This window comes from Ammospiza nelsoni, chromosome 1 (assembly GCF_027579445.1).
Source record: "Ammospiza nelsoni isolate bAmmNel1 chromosome 1, bAmmNel1.pri, whole genome shotgun sequence".
In the NCBI taxonomy this organism is placed as follows: Eukaryota; Metazoa; Chordata; class Aves; order Passeriformes; family Passerellidae; genus Ammospiza; species Ammospiza nelsoni.
Genome location: NC_080633.1, coordinates 146337721 through 146350240, shown reverse-complemented (window position 1 = coordinate 146350240; position 12520 = coordinate 146337721). Strand labels below are relative to the sequence as shown.

The 12520-nt window shown below is 40.7% G+C and overlaps 1 protein-coding gene across 1 annotated transcript in view; it reads right to left on the bottom strand.

Moving 5' to 3' along the window:
• The window catches only part of TG (thyroglobulin), a 148704-nt gene that overhangs the window by 96655 nt on the left and 39529 nt on the right, over positions 1–12520 (bottom strand). Inside the window, exons 21-29 of the mRNA XM_059478454.1 lie at positions 12230–12379; positions 10517–10687; positions 7429–7551; positions 5643–5758; positions 4898–5006; positions 3537–3734; positions 1483–1650; positions 886–954; positions 109–189 (exon numbers count right to left, since the gene is read on the bottom strand). Of these exons, the coding sequence (XP_059334437.1) occupies positions 109–189; positions 886–954; positions 1483–1650; positions 3537–3734; positions 4898–5006; positions 5643–5758; positions 7429–7551; positions 10517–10687; positions 12230–12379 (1185 nt within the window). The remainder of the gene's footprint in view (positions 1–108; positions 190–885; positions 955–1482; positions 1651–3536; positions 3735–4897; positions 5007–5642; positions 5759–7428; positions 7552–10516; positions 10688–12229; positions 12380–12520) is intronic.

The window sequence follows — 12520 nt, the reverse complement described above, 5'->3', positions numbered from 1 at the left end:
ACCTATACCATAATGAACGTATAGCAATATATGACATTTTCTGGTTAAATTCTGCACTCCCTCCCTGCTCTCTTCTATTGCCTGCTCTGTCTGCTATTGCTCTAATACCTGATAACACCAGATCATCCTTTGTCTCCAAGGCAGCAGCCTCACACAGAGAGGTTTTCATCCGAGTGGCCATATCAGAGTCTGGAATGAAACAGGAATCAAAGAGCAGAGTAATTCCCTTTATCTTTCTTTCACAAGACAAAATAATCCTCAGCTCCCAAAATTGAACAAATATATAAAGTGCACCACCTAGGAAAATTCCTTTGGTAGTTCCTCCAAATTTTGAATCAAGAATGAGTAAAACTATTTCTGTGTAGCTCTGGGGAGCACCTAAACCAAAATGCATTGTTTGGATGACAAAAACAAATGCCATATCCACAGCCACTCTGTATTCAGCATCAGCCCTCTGAAGGCTTTGTGCACTTACAAAGCACAAATTATTATTACAAATCATTTGTGCAATTCCTGTCATGTACATGGTGAGATTCAGAAAAAAAATATACAATTATTCTGCTAATAAACATAACCCATGTAATTAGGTATAAAGTGCCAAATTATTATGGTACTTGGAGACTGATGGGACAAAGGCAGGTGTCTTCATGATATTGTTTTCAAGGATACTAAAATTATCTCAGGCACAAGATTTTACCCAAATTTCATGAAACTGGCAGTAGAAGAATTACTCCAGATTACACATTCCTGCCCAAATAGGTGTCTGAGTTGTGTCTTAATTTGGATAGCTTGAAATGACAATGACATTTCCATAATAGAACTGACTTCTGCCACACCCTACAGTTCATCATAAGTTTTTATAAGAAATTCTGTGAGATAACTTACCTCTCCACAGGTAAACTTCCTGGTAGGTAGTGAGATTTCTTTCTGTCTCTTCTTCCATCAACTGAGAAGCTAATAAAGAAAAAATTTTGTTAGAACAACTGTTTAAATTAAACATGTTTTTTCAATGCTCAGAAATTGCATGGAAAACACATCACTAAGCTATGCATCGCTTTGATAACAATATAAAAGTCTAAGGAAGAAGGTCCCAGGTGTTATGGGGATAGTCTGGGTCCAGGGTGCCAAACTTTACTCAATTTCCTAACATTGCTTTTACCATGTAGGTCTGCACATCTCCCTTTTTATCTTTGCTACAGACTCTACCTTTCTTTCAGATTATTGGCTTGGATCTGCCTGAATTAAATGCTGTAGGTATTACAGAGTGATATATTAAACACAGTCTCAACTTTCATTAATATTCATGTGGCAAAATGTGAGAGGTCCATTTATCCAGCAATACATCCAGCCAGAGAATTCTTATTCTCTTGTGATATGGATTTACTTGATAAAAGCATTGGAGCACAAGGGCAGGCAGGTGAATAAGACAGTGTCTATACAACAAATAGGGAGAATAGATGTAAATTGAGGTAATTCACTTACATCCACTGAACACTTGTCCTCCCAGGGTGAAAGAAAACCTCTTCTCCTTCTCATCATAGCTCACACCTTTACACACTTCCCCCATGGCTGACGTTGGTGTTGGACTCCATCCTTTGACATTGCAGATCAGCACATCTGGGGAGCTCAGCAAACTGCACAGAATGGTACCTGGGGCAGGAAAAGACAGAGCTGCATCACTGCACTGAGGCTTTGCACCTACCCAAGCCCCCCAGAACCTTCTCTAAGCTCCAGCTAAACCTGCATTAATGAGAGAGGTACCCTTCAGTATTAATACCCAATAACCCCCAAAAAACCTAAATAAGCAAATTAGAATAATATGTTCAAGTTTGAGTGCTAAGGTCAGCTACTCATACTCAAACTAAACATTTATAGCCTTTCTTTTAGGAATTTCAGGCACATACTATTATCAGCTAATAAAATATTACTGTTATCTGGTAATACCCAACAATGTTCTCAGCCCTTCATAGCACCACAAGAGATACATCCAATCATTTGATGGTCTTAAAATCTCAGATTCTGAACAAAACAAAAGCACTTGTACATTTTTACTACAATGGGTTCCTGAACTGATGCCTGATTTCAGCCATCCCAGGCCTAAGTCTCCCTAGCACTGTGATGTGAGCTGGGGACCAGAGTGTTTAAGGCCACATGTTCTGGCATCAAAATTACCATAACTTCTAGGCAATACTCAGCTCTTGCTTTGCACTTGGTGTCACAGCTAAGGCATTTCTAAGGTTTTACAATGCCCTCTCTAGCTTGTTTTTATGGACTGCGTACACAAGATATTGAATATGTTACTTTTTCCTTCTTTTTTCTTTCTTTTTAAGCAAAATGCCAGACCAAGTAATGCATTTACCTGTGGAACTGATCCAAATAGTCACCCCAACCAAAGAGATATTCACCTTCTAGACTCACAAGTAGAGAGAACCCAAAATTTGATTGTAAATATATAGAGAAATGGACTTTACAAGATAATCTAGAATACTGTGATGAAAAAAAGAAAAAGAAAAGGAGATGCCAAAACAGAGAATAATTTTCTGGAAATATTTTCTTGAAAACTTTCACAGATAATTTGTGACAGATTTTCACAGATTTAATTAAATCTAGGATCAATTTCCACTCCAAACTGGTGAAGTGCTTGTCACATATCAGCCACTAGCACATGCCTGGATTTCACAGAATCATAGAATATCCTGAGTTGGAAGAGACCCACAAGAATCATCAAGTCCAGCTCCTGGGTGTTGATAGAGCTTGTCTTTAAATCCTTGGGACATATCATTTTAAACTTCACATTTCCTACAGGAAATGCATCTCCAGGAGGAAAGTCAGTACTATGTGAGCTTGAAACTAAACTGCAAAAAGTAAGCACTGGCATAAAGTACTTGAAGTTGTTGGCAAAAATCTGGTTGTGCCAAAGTCCCAACTCTGCCAGGCTCCATGCATCCCACTACCACTCTCTCTCCTAGACAGACATCCACACCTGGGAGATTTTAGCATTTCTGTGTGCAATAATAGAACATAATTCTGTCAAGCATCCTTTTTTTCCTGCTCTTAGAAGGAAGCTGATTTTCATTTGCACTACAATAACTCTGTCTGGAGGCACCTTCTCAGTTTCTGCATCAGCTGAAAGGCACCATCTTTTGGTAACCAAGCTGTCTATGTATGGAGAGAGGTGTTTTCAGAACAATTTGTCTCATCCAGATGGAGATGTCACACACACAGAGAACAGGCTGAGTTTGGGAAGAGACCCACAAGGATCCCTGAGTCCAATTCCTGGCCCTGCACAGAGTCCCACCATGCTCCCAAGAGCATTGCCCAAACACTGCTGGAACTCTGTCAGGCTTTTCCCTTCAAAATGCCCATTTTTGTTCCAAGAGCAGGTTGCTACCTCAGGTCTTGGCATTACTGAAACCTTCCCCACACCAAACAAAAGTCAGTGATGCAGAGACAGGTATGGTGCAAAGGTGGGTGCACTGTGTCCAACAATGACTCCTGCTCATTTAGCACTGCTTTCCTGGGCAGGCAGGAAGTACCTGCATCCAGCAGGAGCTGGCTCAGGATGAACCCATCACAGCACGAGTCCTGGCTGCACTCCTGCCTGCAGAGCAGCTGAGCATCAGTCAGGGATGTGCTGGATGCTGGGAGCACCAGGGAGCGGTACACGCCCGACAGAACGTTCTGGAAGCCAGTCCTCTCAAAGGCCTTCAGTCCAGAGGAGCTGAATTCTGGTCCTGGGGAGACACAAAGGGAAAGGAGCTCAAGGAGTGCCCAAAGAATGTTTTAGAATTGCCTGCAGACTGGAGCTGGTTGAAAGTTTTATGATCAAAACTCAGTTTTAAAAGTCTTTTTCTGGGTTTTGAGTTTCAGAGGCAAGACAAGATCATCAAATGATGTGGTGCCATTATTCCTGAGTAGCTGGCTTAATGCACTGCCAGCAAAGAGCTCCTAAACTGATCTATGCAGTAAGGTTGGTAATATTCCACCTTCAAGCACTCAGTTACACTGTTAGTAACTCCCAGATAAAAATGAAACAAATTTATCTCATTTAAAAAGTAAAATGTGTCATTTGGCCAGCACAGCTGCATCTGCAATTAAGACTTCTGCTAACTAGGAGGGCATCATTCATAGAATTTTGGATCTAGAACACTAGATTAGATCTGGCATTTAAAATATTATACCAATCATAACTAGCTCAGGGGACTTGATTTATTTTCAGGTGAGACTTAGATTTTTTTATTTTTTATTAATATTAATAAATAGTGCCTCAGAGGTTTGGATAGAAGTACAAAAAACATGGTAAAACCAGAGAGTTTTGACTCAAACCCTGCAGCATTTGATTATCTTGCTTCCAGTTTGGCATGACAATTAAAGCTGGACACACAATTAATGTGGTGCTATCAGCCTCACTCAAGCCATAAATAAATAAATAAATAAAGTTTTTCTCATGCATTCATTAGTTCAGCTGAAATGCTTTGGGATTCATGGAGAGCTGTTTACTTCTTGGCTGACGTATTACTAGAACAATATTCACAATCAAAAGTAAAGTGAAGTTAAATTATGTACAGGCTGGTCATTAATAATGCCTTATGTATTCAAATAACAAACTGCTTAGTTAAGACAAGTCATAACAAAAATACATGGGATAGATTTTGAGTTTTTATGGGACTAGTTGCTGGCAAAAATCATCAAAATGGCTCACAAAAGTATTCCTAATTTCTAGGGATCAAGATATGAAAAAAAGATTTGTTGAAGTTTCTGGACTGTCACTAAATCTTGATCTCTTTAAAGTATTGTGTCTTCTTAAACAAAGATGCTCCCAAATTTATTCCTGTACAGAAGCAACTACCAGCTTGGACACAGAGTCAGAGTTAGGTGAGGGATTCACATCTGGTACCTCTCTTCAAAAAGGCCATCAGGGCATCTCCCTCTGGGCTCCTGACATGCAGCAAGCAGCTGAGGCCACTGATGCTTGTGGCAGCAGGGTTCCCCAGGACACCTTGCACCTGAGACAGAAAACAGGCAAGCAAAATAAATGCAACCTAATAGATTTCGTCTCCTAAAATACATTTTCTTTATTAAGAAACTAATGGGGAGCAATGAGCAACACAAAGGTTATCACAGCACAACTCCATGTGGACATTTTTTACTCTTTCTCATACAGACAATTTTTACACTATCCAACTGAGATCTCATCTCCTCAATGCCACATTGCTGTTTAAAGTAGTGAATAGGAAAATAGCACAGTGATAAAGAGCACACAGTTCAAACCCTGGGCTAGAGGAAGTGACTCAGAAAGTAGGATTGTTTCAGGTGGCTTGATTACCAACCTGGCTACTTCTAGTTTGAACAATCCAGGTTAACCCTCTTTTTAAACCAACCTGATATCCTATCTGCAGGTGCTCAGCATGATTTAGGGAAAACAGTGCTGTGTGATGTTTCAAACACTGAGGTATTCAGATGTCATTTTTGGAAACATCTGGGTGTAGCTGCTTTACCAGCTTGCAGGGATTCATCAGTGCCATGGGGAAGAGCAATGTCCAAGGGATTAGGGGACAGCCTGCCTTTCTTCTGTGATCTTTACTTACATTGGACACACAGCACTGTGATAAACATATATTTTTAAATATGATCATTCTTACCAATCCAGAGGTGGTGCAGTTGAAGTTGGCATCAGCAGCACTGTATAACTCACAGAGCACTTCAGTACCAGCAGGAGTTACAGTGGCAAAGCCACAGGCATCTTCCCTCTCACAGCCTGAAAAACAGGAAGGAAATTTTAGGTTTCCAAGCACCTCACATGAAAATTTGCTACAAATTCCACTGCTTACTGCTACTTACGAAGATTTCCTTATGTCTATCATACATGAATTTAATTAGCCAAATGAACTTTAGTACTCAACTACTTTAGTGGAGAATTAAGGACTTTAAATTGAATTAAATTAATGCAGAAAGTTGTTCATCACCTGATGATATAAACAGCTGAGACAAGTCTGACCACACACCCAAATACTTAAAGTCTGCTGACAATTTTACCTGAGGCAGTACTCTCATGAACCACCTTGCCAGCACATCACATCTGCCTGATACAGTAACCCCATGGCAAGGAGGTTGGGACAAATATCAGAGTGATAGGAAGGAGGGAAACCTCTAATTTCAAATTCTTCAATCATGCTGGCTGCCCCTGCAGCAATCTTCTGGCCTCTGTAAGGGAGAAAAAGCCATCCCTGGCCAGTTTAAGGGAGAAAGAGCCATCCCCTCCAGATTTAGGGGAAGATCCTTCTGCCCTTACACATTCACCATTAACTTAATGCTACAGCTCTGCTCCTAGCCCAGGTGAAACACTTTCCAAATCTTTAGTACAAAATCAACCACCTTAGATCAAAACATCAGCTGAAATGCATGCTCAACTATCTCACCTTAGAGGGATAGATTAACCCTACCCCCTCAGTGAGAACTTCAGCAGTAATATTTGTAGTTGTGCCACCATTTATTTACATAACTTACAAAGAAAACACAGCTATGAGAGAGATGGAACCAGATTGGTTGGCAGAGGGGCATGATTTCGTCCCCAGCTCTCTCAGTTCAGTGTCTTGCTTTTGAAGATATCAATTTTCAGGGGAAGGTGCAAGAAATCTTACAGTATAGAGCCAGGATGAGCTCATGAAGGAAAATCATCCTAGTAATAAAAGGCTTCACATATTCAGTTCTCAGCATGAGAGGTGATTGCTCCAACTAGACCATGGCATATGACACAAAGCCACTGATTTGTCAGAATTTTGGACATCTCTATTACTACAGAGAGTTTTTACTTTGAACTTTGCCTCCTTTCACAGCCTGAGCTTTAGGAGACACAAGGTGAGACTGACTCAAAGCACCCTGAAAGCAGTGTGCTGATTCCTCTGGGTTCTAGGTGATTCTGAACCAACTTACACTAGATGCAATATAGTAGATAAACTGCAAAAATTGGCAGAGGAATATCTCTGAACTCCTTATAATGCCCTTCTGATGTAAGCAATGATGATTATTCCAATTTATGCGCCAATCAGATAATTTTTGAAGAAGTAAAAGCCGTCTTTTTGTATGTTCTGAACACCTAATTCTTCTTTTGTCTGCACATCTGCACAGTCTGATGAATGTTTCCTCGTTTAAATCTCAATTCTCACTCATATTGCAAACTACATCAACTGGCTTTAAAGTCAGATGACTTGTCTGAAGTAGTATGTAAAGTCAGAAGACTCTTTCTGACAGAAACATCAATCTCTTCTCTGAACCAAGGCCACCAAAAGTCATAAATATCTTGCAGTTAATTAGTGAGAAACTGCAGAACATATATTTCATCCAGGAACTTAACTATAAACTCACATGAAAATATTATTATTTGCCACAATTATTAGTGTTGCCTCTACAGGCAACACTTTTTCTCACCTGAAATGCACTGAAAATATGTACTTTGCAGGTCTCCCCCAAATGACTGGGACTGAAGAATTTGAGCTTCTTCTGATCCATAAATCAGGTTGGAGGCAGGAACTCTTTCAAATTTTCTGAGCACTAAAACAAAGACAACAAAAAACCCCAACCAAGTAGTATTATCAGTTCCCATGCTGCAAACAAAGACTTTAGGTAGAAATTAAGCTTGAAGAATTCTGTGGAGAAAGGGGTTTGCTCATTAAATGATGTACCATAACTTCACAGATAATTTGGGAGACGGCGTGAGGGTAGAATTTCTGCTTTGGAATAAAAAGTGTCACAAGATGTTTTAAAAACCAGTTAGCCAGGAGTAGGTTGGGATTTTACTTTTCAGTGAGGCTTCTCTTCCAGCAGCAGACCTGCCATCTCTCATTACTTGTTCAGGGCATTGAACCAACTATTGAGTCAAAGGGGAAACAACCTTTCTCCAATCAGACACAGGAACAAGAGCCAGCTCCAGAAGCACTTGGTTAGGCAGGAAACCCAGAAACACAGTCTGATCTCAGCTGTGGGAAATAGCAAAGGTAAGAAGATTTTCGGAAAGCTGGGAAAAGCAGGCCTTAGAAACAGACAGAGCAGAGAAATTAGAACCAGCTGCAGCTGCAAAGTCTGAAAGTAAAAAAAGTTACAATAGTACAGCAAGCAAGACATGAAACAATAGCTTGAGTTTTGGGCTTGGCTAAGATAGACCTTAAAAGTGCAGAAAAATATGCTTAGCAAGATAATAGAAGGTTTTAAGCTTAAGAATGAAATATTGTGTATTGTTAACAGAAAGCAGACAAGCAAGCATTGTGTGAAGCAGGTGTCCATGAGCTTTTAGTGATTGGCTAGAACAACTGTCTGTAAGCTTTAGCAGTGGGCTATTGGCTAGAAAGTTTTTAAAATGTTCTGTAACAAAGAAATCTTTGGCTGTTGCTAGCAGTAAGTGAGCTTTTGTCATTTTTCTATTGTCTCAGCCATGAAATGAGGCTGATGCTGCAATAAAAGCTCAAGGAATGTACCCCAGCAGTCCCATTCTGTTTGTGAAAAGAGAAAACTTCCCAACACACCCACTGACTTCAGCCCCAAGGCTATATCCAATCCAGTATGTCCTACATGCTCCTTTATTACTCCTCCACTCCACTTTTCACACCTGACTGTCACTTTAATGACCAAAGCCTTTCATCTGCTCCCTCTGCACTGGACCTGCCCATGTGTGAGGAGTCTGACAAGCAGCACTGTTTACACACTGGGAAAAGCTCACAAGGTCTAGACATGCAAACCCCAAAGGTCACTAAATGGGATGAGGAATCTAATCCAGGCTCCAGAGAGTTTGACCCTGTCTGTGCCCTGCAGAGGGTTACAGGCTGGTGAGAGGACACACAGGGCCACCACCACCCTTCTGAGGCTGCTGCTACCTCTATTACCATGGGATTGGGCACAGTGTGCCCACAGGTTGATGCACCAGTGTCACAGGCATATTTTCTGAAAAATCCTTTTGCTGGGATTTTTCTCCTGAGAAGCTGAGGCCTCAGAAATGAAATGCAAACAATACATATCTGCTGCTGTGGAATGCAACAGGTGCATCTTTGATTGGTCTAATGTGGTTGCTTTTAATTAATGCCCAATCACAGTCCAGCTGTCTCAGACTCTCTGGTCAGTCACAAGATTTTATTATCATTCCTTTCTATTATTTTTTAACCTTCTGATGAAATTCTTTCTTCTATTATTTTAGTGTAGTTTTAATATATAATTTTCTTTTACTACAATATACATCATAAAATAATAAATCAGCCTTCTGAAACATGGAGTCAAGATTCTCATCTCTTCCCTCATCCTGGGACCCCTGTGAACACCACCACACACCAGCACATTTGAGAGAGTGCAGCTCACCCTGCCCATGGCAGGGGCTTGGAAGTAGAGGATCTTTAGGATCCCTTCCAACCCAAGTCATTCTGTGATTCCATGACACATTGTTGCTGTGTTTATAAACAGTCATAGATAAATTTTCAACAGTCATAAATATTTGTGGTGACATCTTCTGGCATGACCCACAAAACCAAGCACAAATATCTACAACTGCTCCATCCTGCACAGAGTCAGAAATGCCCAAGCAGAAAGGGTCATGGTAACAGGAGAATTAAGATCCTGAGTCCTCTCTGCAGAGAAATATCCCAACAACCCCATGACTGAGAGCAACAGAGGCTCTCCCCTCATGTTCATAACTGTGATCAGTCTCTGAGTATGCTCAGAGGAAAAAAAGTTATTTTAACTGAAGATAATTTTGCAACCTCTTCACAACTGAGGCCTTTACTTTTCACACTCCTTCCACTGATCACACTTGTCATAAGACATTGCCTAATTCAAAGCACACCATGACATCAGTTTCTAAACAGAATATTCCATTAAATTCAATACCAATCATATGATGAGCAAATAAAAATTCTGGGAAAAAGCTTTGAGGCTGGGAGGTGTAATTAGACCTTACTGCAGGCAGTCTGGGAACTGTTTGATACATGACTTTCTTTGTTTTTTGAAGTTTTTCATCCTTGAAAACCAGCATTTTGCAGCTGTATTCAGGCAGAAGTAACTTCTTCCAGCCTGCTAGGATGTGTTCCCCAAGTCAGATACCTTACAGCAGGGGCCCAGAGGGTGATGTTATGTTATGGCTCTGAGGTCATTGCTGAAAATATTCTATTTCTCATGAATACCCAGTTGAGGGATAATTTTACAAAGAAATTAATAATTCTGCTTCTTTCTCATTAGCCCTCTCATTACTCTTTTGGGTTTTCAAGCAGAGAGCACAAGGTCAGCACACATCAAAAGCTGGCAGCCATCTGAGAGTGCAGGAAACCTGCTTCTCTCTCTTCCCTTACCAGAAATAACTTCCCAGTGTAATCAAGAAATGCAAAACTAAGGAGGAATGTGGCTTAAGGCCGAGGTCACAAGTATGGGAAAGTGAATAACTATGGGACAATGAATCCCTATAAGCTTTGGAGTACTCTTCATAAGGAAGCTTCACCTCTGAGGGGTCAAAGCATATCCAAAATATCCTTCTGCCACTTACCCAAGCACTGCTCATCTGTCAGGAGATCCTCTGTTTCAGTCCAGCCCAGGGCTGCCCCAGAGCTGTCCACACAGAAGGATTTCTTGGTGGCAGGGTCCTGCTGGGAAGGTCTGTACTGGCCATCTCCATCACACTGCAGGCCCTGCTCTCTGCTCTGGCACACGGTGACACCTGGTGAAAGGGAGCAGAAGGGAAAAAGGCTCTTTGATAGTGCTGACACTGGGTTTCACAGAGTTCAGAGGCTGGACGGGACCTCTGGAGGTTGTAAGGTCAGAGCCCCCTGCTCAGGCAGGGTCACCTAGAGCTGGCTGTGCAGAACCCTGTCCAGATGGATTTCACCCATCTCCAAGGACTCCACAGCCTCCCTGGGCAACCTGGGAGTGACATCTTCGTTGTTCTCACAGCAAAAAAAACATTTTCTGATGTTCAGAGGGAACCTCCTGTGCAGTCACTGGTCCTGCCAATGCAGTAGGACAATGTTTCAGAGCTGTGGGACAAAAGTCTCCTGAGCACAGCAGAGACTTCACTGAAAATTAAGCTGAGATTTGCACAGTATTTGCACACTCTGAAGCATGGTAGTCTCACTGCTTTGTTGCTATTTCAATTTGTGTTTCAAACATTTTTTTTTATTCTCTGTCCTGCATCAAGTCTCTGTTGCTGTATTTCCAGTACTGTAAAGCAAAGTGAGGAGAAGGAGTTGTACTTTCATCCAGGTTTGTTCAGGGACTGCTGCAGTGGATCTGTGGAATGCTGTGAGCAATGAGAAGAGCTATCACACCAATAAATTCAGAAAAATCCTTCAGACTCTGCAAGGAGACAGCAGGGACTGAAAGAAAGGAGGGAGGTAATGTGTAATCTGGCCTTTTGGAGAAGGCTGGAGCTGAGGTGCAGCACAAAGGTAAAGTGGAAACCAGGCAGGGAACAGGATTAGTAAAAAAAATTGCAAATGGAAATTTTTAAACCCCTAGGAGCAAACTCTTAAGGACACAAGTCCAATACCTACCCAGGGAGCACATATGGAAAAGAAGAATGACAACCATAGGCAAAAGCTAATTGATATTGGGGTACATTACAATAAAAATGGAAGGTTTATCCCACTTAAGAGAACAAAGAGGCTGAAAGAGAACAAAGTAGACGATATACTCAATGACACTTCCCAAGAAGCCCATTCTTGTTACTCTTATTTATATATTATTTTATATAATTCTGTAGACAAAGCTGAATTTGTGCCGAATAACTGATTTTCTGTACAGAACTGCATGAAAAAACCAAATCATTTAAGCTGAATTCATCAGCTTGAGTGAATATTTCAATAGTTGCTTTGTGAGAAGTGTTTGTATTTGAAGGGGAAAGAACTACACAAAACAAGACTATTTTAGTGTTCATGGAAATGACAATAAATGAACTTCATAAGAAGTTTCTTACTGATACTGAACACCCAGATATCATTCCTGAGGACAATGAACATGTCTAGAGGAACCACAACATCCTGGATGAGACTGACCACTTGTTTCTCATGCATTTTTGGTCAAAAAAACAGACAGTTTGTACTTTGTAAAATGATTTTGAATGTATGCAGAAGGGATCATATCCATCCAAAAACCCCCAGAGGGAGGATTATTTTTTTTAAAAAAAACTTAGAGATGAATAAAAAAAATCATTAGATATTTGAAGCCAGAAAATAAAGGATATGGAAAAATTAGTCCAACTTACAGTGATCAGCAGTGATTGATCCATAGGAGTTGGTAGTTTTGCCCACAGGACACTTGATACAGAAGGAATGTCCTGTCTGATACTGATAGTAGCCAAGAGGGCAGGGAATGCATTCATTGTTCTGGAAATAACTGCCTGGAGGACAAACAACTGCAAAGAGAACAATCACCTTATTACTCCTTTGCAATTCAACCACTTCTGGCATTTGCACACATGTGTGGGTGTGTATATATATTTTTTAAATACATACATATAAATATATAAATATATATGCATAATGTGTATAAACAT